A 20,920-nucleotide genomic window follows, 5' to 3' on the forward strand; every position below is an offset into this window, starting at 1 on the left:
CATAAAACCAAACAAAACTGCTGCTAGATTACCTTTATCATACAAAATATTGAATTATGCACCATAAATAATATAGGAAAACCTGTCTTGGAGAATAAGTTGAATTGAAACACACCTGTCTGCTGCTGAGATCAGGAGGTGTAATGCAGCAAAGGGCTAAAGAATTAACGGGCAAATTCCAATGTGTGCAAACCTCACCAAAAAGAACAATGATTTCAAAAATTTATTGATTGTGGACCCCCACAATGACAAGATACAACTGTTTGAAGTCTGTTGTCGGAAATATTCATACACTGCACTTATGAGATACCAATGTAGAGTTAGGTAATGTCTAACAGCCAAGTTCCTTGAATGGAATATATACAGAATCATAGAATTATTTATGTTGGAAAAGAACTCATTTATCATAGAGTCCAACTAAAAACCCCATACTGCCAAGTCCACCACTAAACCATATCCCTAAACACCACGTGTACATGTCTTTTGAACATCTCCAGGGGTGGTGATTCAACCACTTACCTAGGCAGCCTGTTTCACTGCATGAACAAATTTTTCCTAATATCCAATCTAAATCTGCCCTGACACAGGTTAAGGCTATTTGCTCTCATCCTATCACTTGCTAGTTGGGAGACAAGACCAACATCTACCTTGCTACCTCCTTTCAGGTGGTTGCATACATACATATGTGTGTAGGTGTTATTTCTAAGTGTTTTTTAATATAGGTGGCCTACAAATGTGAAACACCCATACGTGATATGCAGTCTGATTTTTTCACTAATACAGAAATACTTGAGACAGTAGTTATTTCAAACTGAAGAAATAGTAAGATTTTTTAAGATGAACAGGTTCCAGTATTTCTGTACTATAAAGATAGGAGTTGAAATAACAGTTTTGACCTGAATTAGTATTTTGAAAGTAATAAGATTGCACTTTATATATTTCTAGTGTCAGTATTCTGCTATCTCACTATTCACTGAATGCAGTCCATCATATCAAAGTTCATTCCCAAAGACTAAAACAGAATACATACTTTACTTTTTTATTTCTTATCTGCTTGATTTTCTGAATGTGCAACACTCCTTATCATTCTCCATCCAGAGCCTAACAGAGAAGTCACTAATGACTCAGAAGTGTACAGAAAGAAAAGAAACCAACCATTTTACAATTATGCTCTGCTCCTTCACCTTTCATGAAAAAAATAAAGCTAAGCTAGCTATAGGATCTATGCCTTTTTGAATTATTATTTGCATTCAGAAGAGAATATTAAAAGTATGGAAAAGAAAATAAAAGAAAGTACTCTGTAACACAGTAAGCTTCTGCTGCATTGCCACAGCTGTATGCTAGTAGGTGATATCTCAAGAGGTAATAATATTTCCCCCATCCTAACATCCCTTTTGACAATCTACAAAACCAAAATAACAAATATTCTCTTAAGTTAACCACTAATGCAATCTAGTATAAGTCTCCATCTGCCTTTACCTTCAAAAGTTGAGACTACAGGATTGCATGCTTAAAAGCTTCTCTTTTTCAATTTAGAGATAAAAGATGAATTTGGCGTAAAAAGAATGTCTTCCCAATATTAGGTAAGGTTGGATCTAATTCACAACAGACTACAGAAGCCTGTGTACATTCCTTTATACACATTCTCTATATAATAGATATTATAGAACTAAAATGCCAATGCAGAAAAAACATTTTCATTTCAAGTATTCTTTACTAGTCTGACAAGTTAAACTTTTAAACTACTTCCTGATAGTTTAGCAAGCTAGAAAAATGTTAAACTTGGAATTTCTTTATCTCTATACTATAAAGGAAACCCCAAAAAACAAAAATCCTCCACCCCAACATTAGTGAGCATTTCTTCTACTAGGCTTACATTGCATATCTACTTCAAACTACCTCTAAATTATTCATAGCTCCACTGCATCCTGAAGAAAAATATTAAGAAAACTAGAAGTAGTTAGAAGTGGTTGATTAAAAATTTGTTCATTACCTATATTAGAGATCAGGCAAGCAACAGGATTTATACTTCTAGTCCTAAATATTGTTAGCAAATCTTTGGAGGGATACAGTTCATAACCCAGCCAAAGCATTTTTTTCTTCTTTAATTCATATAGAAACCATGTACTATGGCATGACTGGGTATATTCCTTAATACATAGATTCTGGAGTTTTTTAGGTTTACCATCTATTTCTATAATGCATCATTTATTTTAGGTATTTATCAGCAGAGAAACAAATCATGGTTAAAATCAGTTAATTTTACCTTTTTCTCCAGTTCTTGTTTTACAAACTCACATTTCCGTTTTAATTTTGCATTTTCTTCCTTGTTTTGGATTAATTCTTCCGTCAATTTATCACACTCAACTTTTATTTTTTCCAGTTGTCGACACTGAGACTTGACTATGTTTTTCTCTTCTAAAATTTCCATCTGATGGTAAAGGGAAAACAGATTACAAAGTCACTGTAATGGGTTATTTTAAAACGCACCCAAACTCTAAAGTTTTAAATCAGTGGAATACTATTGCCAAATTATAAATGTAAAAAAATAAATTAAGTTCTACTAAGTGCAATTACTTATCTGAACATGGAAAACATGCATCACAGAGTTGTAGAACCATACAGTGTTTTAAAAGCAGAAAATAGAAGTCTCAGATTCTTCATTTCAGCTCTGCTACACTCATCAGCTTACATCATCCTGAGAAGCCTAGTATTTATGCAGCTTTTCCATTACTAAAATAATTTGGAATCAGAAAGTCTAAAACCATCCTTTAATTTCAGGAACCAATGCTAAATTTGTAACTACAAGGAAACAATAGCAAAGATTTACTATGTTTAAGTTCTAAAACTGCGTGGGTTTACTGCTATTACTTTGTGTGATTAATGCTATCTACGAAACTTTGCAGAGAAAAATGAAGAAAACATATATGGATCTAGAAAGCCCCAGAAGAATGAGTAAATAATGCATATTTGCTTCCAGTGGAAAAAAAAAATGACTGAGATTTGAGAAATGCTCGACAATATCTAGAAAACTTAAAAAATACAACTAAGAAGCAAATTAACACACACATTCCCCAAAACCAGTTTCATATTAGATGAAGCGCAGGATGCAGTTAAACACAAAAATAGACTTGCAAAGTAAATTTCTTTCTGAGGAAAAGTAAAGATTCTATTTTCCAATTACACTGTAAAAATGACTTCTGTGAGGAAGTAGGGGAAGGAAAGAAGTTTTACGAATTAATTTCAACACTAAATCTAGACACTAATTTAGACACTAAACAGATTACAAAAGCTCCTCCAAAGGACAATTTGAGAAAGGACTTTGGCATCCACAGTCTACAAAGACTTAAAGACCACAAAGACAAGCCTGCAATGCTCAAAGTATTTTCTGTGAATATGCTTATAAAAATCAACTTTTCAGTTCCTACTAAAGGTAATTGCATTATAATACCTATACAGATGGAGACAATCCAAGAAAAAAATCCCTTACCTATATTACGCTTGAGACACAGAAGAAAAAGTTAATACTGATTAATTTCCAGTAAGGATAAGGTAAGTATGACGATAATTTAATTGATCTTTATTGAACTCAATTTCAATATTTACTATTCTTCAGTGAAAAAAATGGATGGCACATTTAGAAAATGTATAGAAAACTATATTAAAAGAAATATACACATATACACAATTTTATATGTATAGATACATATCTCTATATAACCTTAGACTAAAGATTAATACTTCAAATACTTCCATATTGTCAGGCAGTAGGAAATTTTGTATATCATCATTCCAAGAAAACAAGCATGTTTTTAAAGCAAGTGAGGGTATGCATTAAAATTAGGGGACAGATCCAGACCTTCTGAGCACAGGGACAAATAGGGACCACTTGCAAACCTCTTTAATTCCTATGCCTAGTGTATTTACCCTTTTAAATACCAAATAAGGCATCATACAGGCATTGGTTGGGAATCATTTAGGGTTTCCTAGAAGAAGCCAAATTAAAAGTTTAAGCATCAGAATCTCAGTAATGAAACAGTAAGATCCTTCTTAACACTGCTATCTCAAAAAACTATGCTCTTCTCTAGTTCTATTGCATCATAGTACCCTTGATTTCCTGGAAGTAACTCATAAATGCATCCTCTTTTCAGTTTAAGGTTTTGGATCCTACAAATATATTAAATTTCCCTTCAACTCCTCAAGTCTCTCTCAACTGACCTTCATTTTTAAAGCTTTAACTATCTTTGGACAGGATATGTATATTCCTTTCCAAAAACAGTTACAAAGGTTGGACACAGCTGGAGGCATAAATAAGGTCAATTATTACTGTAACAGTAAAAGACAGCTGGTTGCTAGACAAAATCTTAGCACCCTGAAAAAAAAAAATAGGTTAAAAAACCCCAACTTTTCCTGTTTGATTTCCCTAAACACTACTCTAATATCAAAATACTTCTTTTAAAAAGTATGTTTAAGTTAAGTTTACCTTAATTTGGAAGAAAAGTATGTCCATAAAATTGAAATCCAAATGCAATGTAATGATGAGTTCAGACAAAAAGTAACAAATCACCTGCAGGATGATATGTTCTCATCAGATCTTCCTAGAGACGCATATGATTTCCTATTTTCTTTCATTTAGAGTCTCTCAATCAAGAGTATCTTGTGCATTATCATTTTGTATACTTCTAAAAATATTGTCTACCCTAATATCTTAGAAAATTCATCTCCCTCAAACCTTCTGCTCTTAAAAAAACATATGTAGATTTAGGATTCTGGAGAAGTCATGGAGCTGCAATGAAATATGGAACTGAATTTTTTTAATACTCTTTAGATTTACCAATCAGTAAAAATAAAAAGGTCCTAACTGTAGGATTTGCCATTTCAAAGAAAAGCACAGTCACAATCAATTTATTTTCTCTTATTAGTATCCACAATACACTTTTCCCTCTCCACTTGATTGCAAATGCACACTTTTAATTTCAATGTCATTGCCAATAAAAAAAAACACTTTTGGACAGACCACTTAAATAATGCTATACACACTAAAAATAAGTCACCAACGTTAAGCACTGCTGTCAAAATATTTTATTTTAACGATCCTTCTACTAACAAGCACCTAAGGGGTTTTTTATTGCTGTCTTCACTTAAAGGTTTCTATGTTATCAACTGCTTAAGAATTATTATCAAGTCATGATTGATACATTAAATAACTAAACACTAGTCCCAACAGAGATTCCTGAGGGACACCACTCATCATTGTTGTACATCAGTACTCCATCTGGACTCTGAGCCATTGACCACAACACTCTGGATGTGACCATTCAGCCAATTTATTATTATCTATCAAATCCATCGCTCTCCAACTTAGAGAGAAAGATGTTGTGGGGCACTGTGCCAAACACTTTACAGAAGGCCAGATAAATGATAAAATGATAAACAACTGTAGCCCTTCCCTTATTAACTGATGTAGTCCCTATATCAGAGAAGGCCACTGGGTTGGTCAGACAGGACATGGTGAAGCTGTGCTGGCTGTCCCTAATCACCTCCCTGTTCTCCATGTGGTTTAGTGTCACTTCTAAAAGGTTTTCTTCCATAATCTTCCCAAGAACAGAGATGAGGCTGACAGGCCAGTAGTTCCCACAGTCCTCCTTTCTACCCTTTTAAAACATGATGTCCTGGAGTGACTATATGGTACAATGCTTCCCTCTGTCCTTACCCGAGACTTCACGTGCCTGCCATATTTAAAACATTACAGCATCATATACTTCCTTTTATTTTGATCATAGATATATCTATTCTACTATTTTTGAACTAAGATTTTGACTTAAAAAAGTACTGCTACATCTTTTACCCCAAACTTTAAACTTTTACAGCAGCCTGCAATAACATGGGTGTTAAGTGCTTTAAAGCCCATGTGTTATTACCTTCATCTTTCAATAGCAGGGGCTGTGTGTGAGGTGTGTGGGAGGAGGGGGGAAGTCTGACATTGGAATTCTTCACAATAAGTACCTTTAGCATTCTAATCTGAGCCTCTGCATCATCTTTTTCTTGTTTAAGGAGTTTCATGAGTTCTTGAACATTTTGTTCATGTTTGATTTTCACATTTTGTAACTCTGATCTAAGATCTGTCAACTCCTGTTGGTGAATTTCTCTTTCCATCTTCAGCTGCCTGTTAGCTGAAATCATCTCTTCATGACTAGATTCCTGCTGTTTCTGGAGGTCTGAGAGGCTCTTAAGTAATTCCTTTTTGGCTTTCTCCTCTTCTGCTATTCTGTTTGTCAGTTCCACACGTATGGCGCTTAAATTTTTTACATCTGCTTGCATTTCTAGGAGTCGTTCTTGGTCTTTTTTATGAAATAAGTTAATAGTTGCAAGTTCTGTCTTCAAGTTTTCCTTCTCAGCTTGCACTTGATTTTGTACAACAACTTGCTTTTTCAACTCATTCTCCAATTTCTTGACAGTACCTTGAATTTCTTTTATCTCTTCTTCAAGAGATACCTGGTGTGACTCCATTTCATCCAGTTTTACCTCTTTACAGTGAAGAAGTTCTTCCTGCTGGGCTCTCTTTGTAAGCACATCATTCAGCTCTTTCCGAAGGTTTTCTATTTGGCTTATAGCTGAGAGAAGCTGACTTTTGAGATCATCTTTTTCTTTGAGGGCCTAGAAAAGAAAAAAAAAATCCATTCTGATCTGAAGTAATTAAAGGCAATTGTTGGAACGATGATCTTAGACATCAAGAATGTCTATGGAACAATTAACCTATGTGTGTGAAAATATAAAATTTTTGCATGCTACAAACTCAGTTTAAATGTACTCAGTGTTTCTTTAAACTCAGACATAGATCATGTGCAATCTCAAACCTGAACTTGTCCCTAAATTATCTAGTTTCTAAGTAGGGATAATTTTGGTTAATTCCCTGCTTCTCACACTCTTCTCTTTGCAGACTGAGAAGTGTTTCTTTATCAGTTTCTCCAAATAGCAAGATGGAGAAAATGCGGTAATAGAGTAATGCAGCAGCACAGAGGGATGACTACTGAATATATACACTGTACCTACAGTCCATTCCATATGCTGACTTGTTTTGTTTATTTTCTAAAATATTACATATGAAGTACACCAACTTTAACTTATTTTTGAAGTTATGCACATCAGATGAATTAGTAGCAGTTAAAAGCTTGGTTAACTTATCCATCAAAGCCAAGAACTAACAACATCATCTCCCAAATAAAAATCAATCAAATGTAATGAAAATTCCACTGTTTTCCTAGGATCTCAAAAGTTTGGGTGGTTTTTCCAACACTGTTATATTTCATGTTAAAATTACCACAGAACCACGGAATGTGTAAGCTTGAAAGGAACACAGAGGGTCATCTGGTCCAACCTCCCTGCTCAGACTTATTCTAGTACACAGGCACAGGATGGCTTCCAGATGGTTCTTGAATATCTCCAGTAAAGGGAGACTATGCAACCTGTTTGGGCAATCTGTTTGGATGTATCAGATTCTTTAAAATGACTTAATAAATTTTATACTAAATTTTACTGAGTATTTTCACCAATTCCACGAGCAATGCACATTTCTTATGGATTTAGCAAAAGTATTTGAAATAATCCATAACACAAAAGGCAATTAGGATTAAAAGTGTGCAGTTAAAAATAATAAAGCCATTTGCAATTACATCAAGAATAAGCAACACAAAGCAAAAAACAAATAGAATAAATTGAGGACATGGACAGATGACCACCCTGGGTTTTTTTGGAAAAAACCTACCAAACAAAAAGACCCTCCCACACCTATCTTGTAATTCCACTTGAAGGATTTGGCTAAAAAACCCAAAACACCACCAAAAACCAAAGAAAAACAAAAGTCCAGTAAAATTTCAAACAGCAACCCATCAGTTACTTGCTTTGAGTATGTTTTCTACATTACATACTTAAAAGCATATATATTTCAAAAGATGTTAGAAACTCCACTTCCTTAATATTGTTTGCCAAAAAATATTAAGGGCAACCACACAGGTAAAATTTCAATCGAATTATTCCAGTAACTCCAAAATGAATGAAACCTAAACAATCTTTCTATAGCCCATCCATTGTCCATCAATATTCCAAAAATCTCCAAATTGCAAGCTAAGATTGCAACCCAATTTTGAAAATTTTGCATCAACCTTTGAAGTCTTCTAACAGAAATCAAAGACAACAAACCACCATTTTTTCCTTTTCTTTATTGTTTTTACAGAATTTTGTCTCAGATGTTAATTAACTATATTTCAAAGCTGGTTAAATTATGTTTGTCTAGTTACCTCAGGTTTATACTCTATCTAGATTCGTTATATACCTATAACTAAACTGTTTCCAACTTTATATTGAGAACATGGAACATCACTTGTACTTTTTTCTCCTTCACAGTGACACACAGTTTATTTGATGTTCCATATCTTAAAATAAGGAAGCTTTCTTTACAGTGAAAATTACCTCAAACTTGTTGGCAAGATGGTCACCACTTTAAAAGTAAGAATAAATACTGACAGTATTTCTTAAATGGAGCTTAAGCCAAAGGATTTAGTAGGTGAATATAAGTCACTGCATTTAGTATATGAATATATTTGCCACATAAAAGGTGGTAAAATCCATGTCAAGAAGTCTTATGTAATAAAGCAAATGTCAATGTGGACAGCGTTATCAAGTGCCTCTACAAAGACCAGTCTATGAAGAATGATTTCAGAACCTTTTGGGATCAACTGCTTCTTATTCACAATTCGTCTCTACTTTTTGCTTCTTATTTGTCCATTTGATAGACACACATGATTTCAACATGGTTCAGGTTTTCCTCCTTCCCTTACAACCTCCATTTTCTTAAGCAAGAGTGATCAACTTCTTAAATGTTTGAGAATCTTACTTTCCCAGACAAGCACTAGGGCTAACGAATACAAGATATACTATATAATGAATTATATAGTATGGAATGAATTATTGGAGCATGGATAGAGGAAATAATAATAAAAAGTAAGGCATAAGATAGACAATTTAGGAGGGCAATAGCAACATCAGGAATCACAGCTTAGATTTGTTAGAGTTTATTCACTTCAACTCAGTAATAGCCCCATTGTGACTTCTCCTATGCTTTGATCATATTCATGTACCAATCTCAGAACAGATTATTGGATCAGAAACAACACAGGATTAATAGACATCACATATTGCATCCCATACAGCCCCTGAAAACCTCAATCTTTGAGCATGACAAAGCAGAGGATGGATCCATCTCAAGCCCATCAGATTCAGTAACCTAAACTGGATGGATGCCATGAGAAGACACGTGTAAAGAGGGTATAGCACTATAAAACAAAAGCCATACAATATGATAGACTACACCCTCAGAGCATGTAAGTTAAGATAAAAGCTCACAGCACAGAGTTAATCACTATATTAGCTACAATAGGAACAAGCAACTTTTGACCCAGCCACTGGAAAATTCAGACCCACAGATTTATTGCCAAACAAATGAATGGTTTCTACCATTATTCTGATATAGGATGATAAGCATTAGCATTGATTTGACTGCTTGTCTTTAAAACACTGTCAGCAGCTGAACAAATAAATGAATTCTAAGTCAAAAACCAAAAAACCCCCATGTTTATTCCTGAGAAACTTTAGGAGAAAAAAGAGAGGAATAAGTGGTCTGCCATACTGAAGAAAGACAAATGAAAAACCCAGAAATGTTACATAATCAATTTTCAAATTGATTTTTCAAAAAAAAGTTCTGAAAATTATACAGAAGAGATCCAGAACTTAAGGCAGAAATCAGTTTAAGTCACAGTTTGCATAAATAAACTCCTTCTCTCCACTTTTAAAACAAAGGGAAAGGGTACCAAAAAAAAATAAATGAAACCAATCTTACCTGACTACTCTTGTTCATCATTTCACTGATAGTTTGATTTTGTTTTTCTATCTCACGATCCAGTTTCTTACACTTCAATTTCCATTGGCGGATGGTTTCCTGGGCTCTCACCTTCAAATCTTCCCTTTTTTTCTCAATCTCCAGCCTGAGTGCCTCTGAATGCTTGAATTCAGTGAGATATCGTTCTGCTTCCTTGGTACTCTCTTCAGCCTGTTGAGCTAACTCAGCAGACTGGAGTTCGTTTTGTCTACGTTCATTCTCACAAGCTTTGTAGCAATTCTGTATCTCCTTCAGCTGGTCCAGCATTTTTTCTTGCTGCTTCTCCCTATTTTCCAGGTCAGATGTTAACACCTGGAATCATCATAGCAAAATACATTCTCTAAGGATATGCAGTATGAAACTTTATCAAACAACATATAGCAATATTAAATCACATTTTCATTTAAAATATGAACAGCATAAAAGATCTGCTTAACTATCAAGGACAGCCCTGTTAGCACAGAGAATATTTCCCTTTGTAATGGTAAAGAATTTCAACACAAGACATAAAATACATACTACTCAATTCTTTCTGCATTTGTTCCTCTTCTGGTTGTTCTTGTTATTTTTCTGTATTGCAAGTTTGAGATCAATCATTGGCCATATATTACACACTATGCAAACAAGAAATAAACCAAACAGAAAGATACAAGGAGATTCATGTATACAGATGAGAGGAAAATGGGAATTGGAAAGGAAAAAACAGCAACAACCACAGTAATTTATAGTATATGAGCTAGTTTATTACCCAGTTTTATGCTGGTTGCTTTTATGAAAGCAATGTGCTAAATAAAGGTATATTTGATAGCACTGAATATAAAGAGAATACAGCAGCTTGGTAAATGCTTCTAGAACAAAGTGCAAGATGTTTGAAAATATATGAGGCATATATAAGCCTTTCAAAAATTAATTAAATTGAAAACACATCTTTTCAAAAGAAAAGATGCTGCATTTCTCAAATCATATTTCTCTGAACAGTCTCATAAGAAACTCAGGAAAAATAGTGTCCATATATATACCTTCTGGAAAGACATGCTCAGAAATCAGTTTTTGAAGATACACTAGCAAAACTGTCTTTTACTAAGATCATCACATAGAAATTCACATCAGTATTCTGCATTTTGGGCCTATTCAGACTGCTGTCATACCATTCAGTCTTTTCATTAATGAAAGATGAATTTGATAGACCTGATCTACAGCCAGCCAAACATATTATCAAGCCTCAGGGGATTGAAATACTTTAGAGAAGAGAATTAGATTTCAGAATGACTGAAAAAAACTGCAGATGTAGCCTGAAATAAACAGACTGCAATTCAGAATGGACAAGTGAATAGTATTTTATCTATGAAAGAGTAGGCAACGTTACAGATGGATATAGAATGACTATTTAGACAAAGATAGTTCCACAAGGCTGGGGGAAGGAGGGAGACTTGGGTTGGTTGGTAAGGGCATCCTCCTTGTCAGTTTGTTAGTTTGGGGGTTTTTTTCCCCTTCCAAACCAGGCCAACACCTCCTGGGAGACAGTAAATTGTACTGATCTCTTCAGGATAATATCTGCTATGCTAAAAAAATAATCAAAACAAGCTCAAAGCTACAACTAGCAAAATTTTAATCAAAACAACTTTAATATCCAATTAAAAAAGATTGTAATACTTCTCTAAAGAAAAAGTTTTAAATTGAGTATAGCAGAAGTTAAAAATAGCCTCATAAAATACAATCAGATATTATATTTACCATGCCATGGATTTTCTAAAATGGGTCATCATTTTTTCAGTCATGTGATTACACAATATTATCACTTCCCATTTCATGTCCTTCTGGAGACACCATAGAGGATGTCAGACTAAACTGACGTAGTACTCAATGCTCATTAAAAAATAGTTATTTATATATAAATTCCCCAGAGTACACACTTCATTTACAAAACTACAGACTCCACAAACTTTTTAATGAAAGCAGTCTAAGCTTAAACACAGAAAATAACATTCAATTAACTGTAAACATCCCTTTTATTGTGTAGAAGTAAATCAACCTCCAACTTACTGATTTACAATATCATAAAAAAGAGGAACATTGGTTTTAGATATTTACCTTGAAGCACAGCTAATTGATCAACACTATTTGCATGAGGAGGAAAATTGGATTTTGACATGGATGTACTAATATAAATGTGATTATTTTTAATGTTTTATTTTTACAATATCTGTAAATAAGATAAATCTTAGCCAAGAGTTCGCACTTTGCTTAAAAGACTTAAGCCAGCACAGACCCAACAGTTAAAATCAGGTGGAAAACAGCATCATAGCAAGTCAACATGTCATGCAGCCAACCCTGTAAAGAAAGTAAGTATCTCCACACTCTGTTTCTATACCAAAACAGGAGTCCCAAATGTACTGATCTGTACTTTTGAATTCTTAGTTGATGTATGATAAATGTCTATCTCTGTGTTAACATGGTAAATGGGTGCAGTTGACAAAATTCTGTCTGATCTATAAGGGCTGCATTACTGGCATTCAATTGGCTAATAGTTTCATTTGTAGGAAAAAAAGTAAATTTTAGTGAGAATATTAATCAATTTTTGTAAGATTGAAAGACTTATATTACCAAAGACATATCAATAATTTTCCCTCAGAAAAACTGAAATACTTTAACAAACTGACTGCGGTACTGCACAACGCTGTAAGAATACTAACACCAAATTCAGATGAAGAGTAATTAGTAAATCAAACAAGTTCCCAGGCACAAGAGTCTAAAAAAACTTATAGAGAAAGTAAGGTATTGTATCTTTATAATTTGTGCACTTTGTTTATTACTTAGTCATAATAGTTAAATCTTAATAGTTAGCCATAACAGCCCCATATCTATATGGCTTCATGGAGATAAATGTATTTAAGATAGTTGTATGTATTTGGAAGATCTCACAGTGGCACCCTTAAATAAACTACAAAAGCTGGAGTAAATATTAAATTTAAAAATTAATTTAAGATTGAACTTACTTCTAAACATGAGCTTAATAATATGTTTTAATCTTTTTCATCCTCTCCATTTTACATCACACTGTGATTTTTATGGCAACTGTTGGAGGCTAAATGTACAATGTACACAACTCAAATTGTTGCAAACAATGACATTTGAATAAATCAAAAGAAATTTCTAGTATCACATGTACATCAGAGGCAAGTTAGATCCTCCCCACTAAACAAAGATAAATTACACCCAAGTCAAACATGACTGGTCACTTCCAACTGGGAATCAGACTATCTGATAGGAGCAGCTGTTAGAACAGGCTTGACAAAATGCTTTGTTAGTACACAAGATTAGAAATTCACATCCTTGCATTCCTTGATGTCTCATTAAAAGAAAAACACACCAGCTATTTTCCTGTTACTGCCCCTGCAGGAGAAAGGCAGTGGGAAGCAGATAAGAAGTACAAAGTATTTTCTGTTGGGAAAATGGAGGAAGTCAAAGATTTCTAACTCAGAGAAATGACAATGACCCCAACTGAGCATTCTTGAATGAGCATTTTCAGGGCAGGAAATTAGTACTATAAAATCATTCTGACCCTTAAGAAAGCATGTTCTTCAGGCAGAAGCTTAAAATAATTGTTTTCCTGTGGGTTTTTACCCCATTAATTCCCGTCACCAAAATAAATAGTTTCTTAAGCACAACAAAATAGAATGTTTTCAGTTAGTCATGGGTTCTATTGACCAGCTAGAATACAAATGCTGATGGACATGAGTTCTGCTTGTCTTACCCCTCTATAGAAACACTTCAGGTCTTTTTAAACCTATTCAATGACTGAATTTCATAAAGCATATAGAAACTTATTTTGAAAAGGCCATTTTTTTCCAAATGTAATTTGATGTATTAGTTTGATTTAAATCAGCAGGGAAGCTGACAAGGTAAAGGAGCAGCAGAAGTAAACTGAACAGTATAGCTGTGTCAATCTATGAAAAGACAAAAAAATAAATTCCTACATTTGAATTTCCAAAGTGATGCAATATCATTTCAAAGATAATTACATTCATTAGGAAAATAAATACAAAAAGTCCTTGCTTTGCCAAAATACAAGCAGATCAAAAAATGACTACTGAAATAATGCACATGGTTTTGCAAACTCTTGTCTCCTGACAGTCACAAAAGACATAAGAAAATTGTTACTCTTCAGGCATACTACTACCAATGACAAATCTAGACAAGAGCAAGAAATTCAAAAATTTCCCACCTTAAATAAGAATGCTACTGCCTACTTAGATCTCATTTTATGGTCAAAGTCTTCTAACTAAAATTCCAGTACAAAAGGCTGCTCTTATCCTTTTCTAGAGGATCACATTAAACATTATGTGCTTATCATAAAGAAGACTATCAATACTTACGATTATATTGCATCTCATTACTAAAAAAGTGAAGATGTAACCTACTTTTGTTACTCTATTGCACTGTCTCATAGAACAAGGTACCTCAGTTTTTAAAGTTGAACTTTAGTATTGAGGAATGATGGAATGAGGAATAAGGAAGTAAGCACTACCTTATAAAAGTAGTTCCAAGAACCATTATTAACAGTAAGTGCTGATAAAATCAGATCAACTTTTCTTTGCACATGGGAAAGAGAAGTAATCCAAAGCATGAAATAATTTTTTTTGGTATTACATGGGAGAGAAAAAGGTCAGCAAACTCAAATCACTTTTCAAAGTTATTTACACAATAACAAGCATGACTCTTAGTTTTAAAGGTTAATCTCTAATCTGATATATCACCTCATGTTCAACAGATGAGAAATTATTTAAAAAACAAAAAAAATGCCACCAAGGAAAAAGTAACAAGACCCAGCATACCTGTATATGCATCACAAGCTGTGCTTTCTCCTTGTCCTTACGCTCTATACATCTCTTCAGTTCTTCTACCTCTGACATTACAGCATTATGACTCAGCTTTGCTTTAAGTTCCAAAATATGTTTCTCTAGATCTTGCTTCTCTCTCTCATATCTTTCAGCTACTGCAAAACAGCAAGAACAGAGCAACAGATTCAGTAGAAATACCAACTCATCGTAAATTAATTTTATCTCATTTAATTTTTGGCAATGTGATTCTCTACTTGAGACTATTCTACAACTACTGATTTTGACCTAAATATCTGTGAAAAATGGTACACCTGTATCATAACCTAATAACATCTTACTGAATGAAACAGTATTTTTCAGTTATTTTATAGGGGTTTCCACTCTTCCCCCTGCATTCTTTCCCTCAAAAAAAACCAAAAACCAAAACAAAACAACAAAACAACCAAAGCCCCAACAAAACTAAATAAAATAAAATGGAAGAAACAGTGGGGAAATTTTGTTCTAAATGAAATTTGGCCACCAGCTTCAAGACCAAGGTTTTATCTCACCAGAGTAATACCTCCCAATTTGAAAGTCATGTTATCGGTCAATTTTATGTCTGAACCTGTAACTACAACCAAAGGCTTTGATACGAGTAAGCTATACATTCTCTCAATCACAAATTCAAAGGTCTTCAGTCATAAATAACTACTGGAGGCAAATGAAAAAAAAAAAAAAAAATCTCTATTTGTCTTCTTCCCGCATATTTTTGAAGAAGTAAAAACAACACAGTAAGGTGAAACACAACAGCAAAAATTATATAAATGTATGTACCTATTTTAACTGTTACAGCATATTTTTATTTTCTTCATATTTTTACAACTGTTTTGATTTAGATCAACAGGAAATTTAAAATATGCTTTTATTAACATGAAAGGCATATTTCAAATAAATTAACTTAAGCAGATACATTGACATGATTGGAGAAAAATTATTGAAATTATTATTTTGCATCACATTTCTGAAACTAAGCCACATACAAAATCTAGCCCATTTCCAGTCTTCTGTATAAGATTTGTAAAACATGGAGTCCTATAGAGTCCTATTTTAAAAACCAAGATAATTCAGAAGCTGAAGTATGAAAATACATCAGTCATCATTAGTCAAACCAATTAAACACTACCATAGACACTGGACTCTAGAATAGAGTCACTGTTTCTCTATTATCCTGAGTAATACATTTCTATGTTAATAAGGAGAAACTCAAAAACTTTCTCTAATGCCTTTTTGATTATGTTTGAAAAGTTTAAATACAAATAGATAATTAAAAGTTAATTGAAGACCTTGCAAAAGTGGTAATTTAATATGTAATTACATCTGGAAATGGTTTAATTTATTTGTCTTCAAAACTATTCCAACTCTAAAACTCTAACGTAGTGCAAACAGAAGCCCTGACTGTATCATACAGAAAACCTCTCTTAACCACTCAAGAACATATTGCTTGGAAATTCTACCAGAAAGTCATCAGCCTTATTAGTCAATGACTCCTGTTATAATTTTCAAGATGGTAGAATTCAAACTGCAAATGGACTGAAATGCAAGTTTTCTGAAAAATTATTACTTAAAAATAACACACATTTTTCTTCTGTAAAAACACTATTCAGCTTGCTGAAATTGCCTCATTTGTTTTAACCATGCAAATCAAAATATTTTATCATAAATTAACTGTCATTGCTATTTCCCTGTTAATATTCAAGTGCCAATATGTATTAACTTAAACCTGAGGAATTAATTGGCTGGTTTTGTTGAAACAATAGAAGAATTAGACTGCAACTCTAAGATAAAATTAATGACCATGCCTACTAGCTAGTTTGCAGGCCTCTAATGCAAAATATTAGTTGTACCTGCTCTAATTCTCCTGTCATCATCCTGTACATCCTGGTAGCTCTGGCGATGCATAGCAGCATATGAAATTTGATGCTGCAATTCTAAACGTTCTTCTTCTGCTCTCGAAAGCTGGGAACGAAGATCCTCAATCTAAAATATATGCACAAGCATCAAAATTTAATGAAAAAACAGAACAAAGAAGTGAATACCATACTTTTATTAAATGCTAAAAAAATACTACTACACACAATAAGTATTTATAAAAAAATCTTGAGAGTACTGCAGATGGTAAACAAAGAGACAAACTACTTGCTAATTAAAGGCCACAAAGTGATTATTCAAAATTAAAGGAAATATTTTAATTTATGTTGACCACAGATGAGCATTAATTTCTCTAGACCAAACAAAATGCTACCATACTATATGTTGCAATTGTCCTTTTACATAGCTAGTGAAAATGTCTATACAAATTTAATAAACAATATGTTTTATTTAAATCATGTTCTTTAAAATACAATGTATTTATTCATAAGAAATACAGGGGCTCTTCACATTTTTCCTTTTATCATATAGAGTATAGCACTTACAAAGATGATAACATGTAGGAAAATAGAGAAAATCCAACATGCTAAAGTTGAATTGAAGAAAAACACTTCTAATTCATATTACCCTATATTCCATTCATAATGATTTAAATTAAAAATAGTAATATAGCTAACTCAAACTTCTGCTAGGTACACAACTCAAACAACTAATGCTAAAAGATGAGAATGCCAACTGCCCCCTCTCTAGTTATTTCTGTCTTTTTATCCAGCCCCTCTAAAAGATGGTTAGGAGAAAGGACTTTCTTCTAAAGCTATAAACCAAATTCCTAAAAATTTTAAGTTTAATCATACATGCACTAAAGCAGTTACCTGATGCAAAAGAGCTTCTCTACTGTCTTCAGATTCACTCAACTTTTTCCGGGACTGCTCCAATTCCTGCTCAAGCTTTCATTTCAGAGGACGATAAAGAAAGAAAAGCAATGTAGGCATCATAATAAAAAAGTGTATTTTAACATTTAATTTTGACACAATTTATCCATATAAGCATCTACCTAAAATGTGGTACAACATACATAGTATTTTTATTTGTCCAAAATTTTAAGCAAATCTTTATTTGAACTAAACTTACTTGAACTAAATCCCTGCAATTATTTAAATTACATAAAGAGAATTTTACTTACAGTCTATAATTTTTGTATACTATTTCATATCACATAAAGATACAAAGTCATTTATATTATCCAAAACAAAAAATCACAAAAGCAAATCTTTACTGGGTTAAAAGTTTAAAGGATGGAAGGTAAGTTTTAACAAAATTTCAAAAATGTTGTCCCTGGATTTGAAACATACTTTCCAACTCAAAATTAATAATGACTTAATATTTTAAGTCCCTTTCATAAATAGTTTATTCACAGAAGTGTTAAAGATGACACACATTGGTAGAACTGTAATTGGTAAAACATGTAGGATTTCTGTGTGATGCAAGATGATGTATTTGAATTATCCTGGAAACAAGAGGACTAAAATACTGAAGTGCCATGAATTTCATAAAACTGAAAGCTTTCCTAAAAACATAATATTCAAAATGTGTAATCAGAAATAGTTGTCAAATTGATGACCATTAAAAAATTTAAAAAAGAAACTAAAGCAAAAGCTACAAAATATTTTGTGACTTCTTCCATAAATAGTTCAAAGATCCACTTGGAAATAAATACAGATTTTGACAGAAGAAATTGTTATTGTTGAGATAGCAATCTCAAGGAGGATGTTGAGAGCCTGGCAAATAGGCAAAGTAAACAGGACCAACATTAAGGGAATGAAGAGAACAACATAACATAAAACACTACATAAAGGCTTAGTATAAAAGGATATAGCTTTGAAAGATGCTAAACTTGATGCAAGTGGAAAAAAAACTGGAATAGTGTAATACAGCCCTAGTATCCTGCTAGAATAGAAATGCAAGAAAATTTGTTTTGTATGAAGAGTGAAATACAGCAACAGTACAATAAGAGTAATTACTAATAACTATGCTGCAAAATAGCCAGCATGAGTTAATTGCAGGGATGAAGAAAAGCTGCTTTGAGCTGCTGCTACAGCCGACTACATACAAATTCAGAGATAAAATAGAGAAAGAAATCAAGGATAATGCCCAAGTTATTAAATCTGTCTGCCTGGCAGGATGGAAGAATCATTAGAAGTAACATACTATAACTGAAGAGCTTTGAAGGAGAGACAAGCTGAGCATAGCTATATTCACAGTGCCTCTGATGCAGAAAAAAACATCCCACAACTTGTATACTAAAAGTGTAAAGAAAATTTTGTTCTGCTGGTTTCTCAGAAAAAAAAAAGCATATACTGTAACAGATGACACTATACACTCATTTAAAACCAAACAAAATGGAAAAAATTAAGGCTTACCTGGTGCTTTTTGCTTTCATATTTCACAAGTTTGTTTCTCATGAGTTCTTCTGTTTCATCTGCTTTAGCATCTTGCTTCTTTAAAACCTTTAGAGGAAAAAGATATATTGTAAACTTCTTCACAAAATTTACAGAAGCCATCATTCCAAGGCTGTTAAACTTAAAGAATCTGCTGATACATTTAAGAAAGAAGATCTAGACAAATGCTTTCTGTCTGCATCTAATATTTCCACGTAGAGCCAATGTATATTGTTATGAAAAGATAAATATAAGTTCATGCATACATAAACACACCCATGCAGAGAACAGGGACAAACACAAAGTCTAAAGCAGCACTAACATCCTTCCGATGTATAGAGCTCCAGACACACCAGTTGACCCCAAACACCTTTTAGATTAAGGTCTAAAAGGCTCAAGAGATCCCCTACAGATTAGCTGTGTACATATCAGAGAAAAAGAATATATTCTCTAACATAAAGTGTGCATGCTATGAAATACAATGCACTGTAATCAAGAAAACACTACCAAAAGGTTGTGTTAGAAGTCAAAAGAAAAAAAAAAAAGAAAAAAAGGTTATTTCTTCTGAAATCTGGACAGATGGTTAGAGCTGCAGAACTACAACTGAAACCCTCCTGATCAAAAGTTACCAACATTGATGTGCCCTTCCTTGATAACAATCACAAAAAAAAAAATAAAAAAAAAAAAATAAAAAAAAAATCTATGGGACTTTTCTCATTCCCTCTCTGACTGAGGTATCTAAAACCACATGTGCACAATTTCTAAACCATCTTATAAAAAATAAAAGTGCATTAAATATCAATTTCAAAATCTTGTCCCTCTGCAAACCAACACTATTTGTAAAACACAGCCAATCCCTGGCAAAGAAAGTATTAGACATGACAGATGTTAATAACAGGTAATATTTGCAACATAAACCCAGGGTTACATATCTCAAGCCATAGCAAAATCATTAGCTCATTTTAAATCACTTAGAAACATCAGCTGAAAGATATCAGTAGCCATATACTGATAATTTGCCATGAATTTCTGTAACTGTTTATAAATCACAGTTTTTATCTGCGCAACATGACCATGAATTTTTCAAACTAGTCACGAATTAATTAATTAATTAGGTACCTTAGCACAAATCTTTTACTTTCATCCCGTATCTTGAAGCACATCTATTCCTTCCATAATTACTTGCTAAAACAACAATAGAACAACAAAAACACATAGCCTTTCCAGAAAGAAATTACTTTTTCCCAGTCTGTCACTCCCAAGCAGCTTTTACACTTTACATTTTAAAGGATTATCTCCTTTAACAAATACCCCTGAAATTTCTCCATATAAATTGTGCATTTCATTCAGTTTTTGAACATTTTCTCTTCACTGTACACTGGAGAGCAATTTCAGCCTATGGAAACGGAATACAAGATATTAATCAACTTCTATGAAGCCAAGCATTCAGCTTTACAAGTTTGGCTTTAAAAGTAGCTTTCTGGAGAAAATAAATGGCTTTATATACTTACCTCACTCTTATAACCTCACCTCAGTAAATATAGGGCTTTCAGTATAGTTTGGATTACTCTTCTGCCTGAACAGTTTACACTAAAATCTGAGACTGTGGAAGACATTAATCATAACCATGCCACTGAAAATATTATGCCACAAAGAGTTATACTTTTAGTCATACTGATCTCTAATCAGGTAACAGAAGACTGTAACACTTTTAAGGTATTTTCCTAAGTATTCAGTAGAGATTTAAATCTATCATTCCAGTCAAGTATAAAACCCAACACTGCACACAATTTACTCAA

At 33.2% G+C, this 20,920-nt stretch overlaps 1 protein-coding gene across 3 annotated transcripts in view; it reads right to left on the reverse strand.

Annotated features, from left to right (window-relative positions):
* Window positions 1–20,920, reverse strand: part of CEP128 (centrosomal protein 128) — a 100,925-nt gene that overhangs the window by 57,303 nt on the left and 22,702 nt on the right. For all 3 annotated transcript variants that reach the window (XM_056493386.1, XM_056493387.1, XM_056493385.1), the window contains 7 exons: window positions 19,104–19,190; window positions 17,556–17,630; window positions 16,659–16,791; window positions 14,770–14,930; window positions 9,896–10,246; window positions 6,007–6,657; window positions 2,267–2,431 (listed from right to left, as the gene is read on the reverse strand). In XM_056493386.1, coding sequence (XP_056349361.1) covers window positions 2,267–2,431; window positions 6,007–6,657; window positions 9,896–10,246; window positions 14,770–14,930; window positions 16,659–16,791; window positions 17,556–17,630; window positions 19,104–19,190 — 1,623 coding nt within the window. The remainder of the gene's footprint in view (window positions 1–2,266; window positions 2,432–6,006; window positions 6,658–9,895; window positions 10,247–14,769; window positions 14,931–16,658; window positions 16,792–17,555; window positions 17,631–19,103; window positions 19,191–20,920) is intronic.

Source organism: Oenanthe melanoleuca, chromosome 5 (genome assembly GCF_029582105.1).
Source record: "Oenanthe melanoleuca isolate GR-GAL-2019-014 chromosome 5, OMel1.0, whole genome shotgun sequence".
NCBI lineage: Eukaryota > Metazoa > Chordata > Aves > Passeriformes > Muscicapidae > Oenanthe > Oenanthe melanoleuca.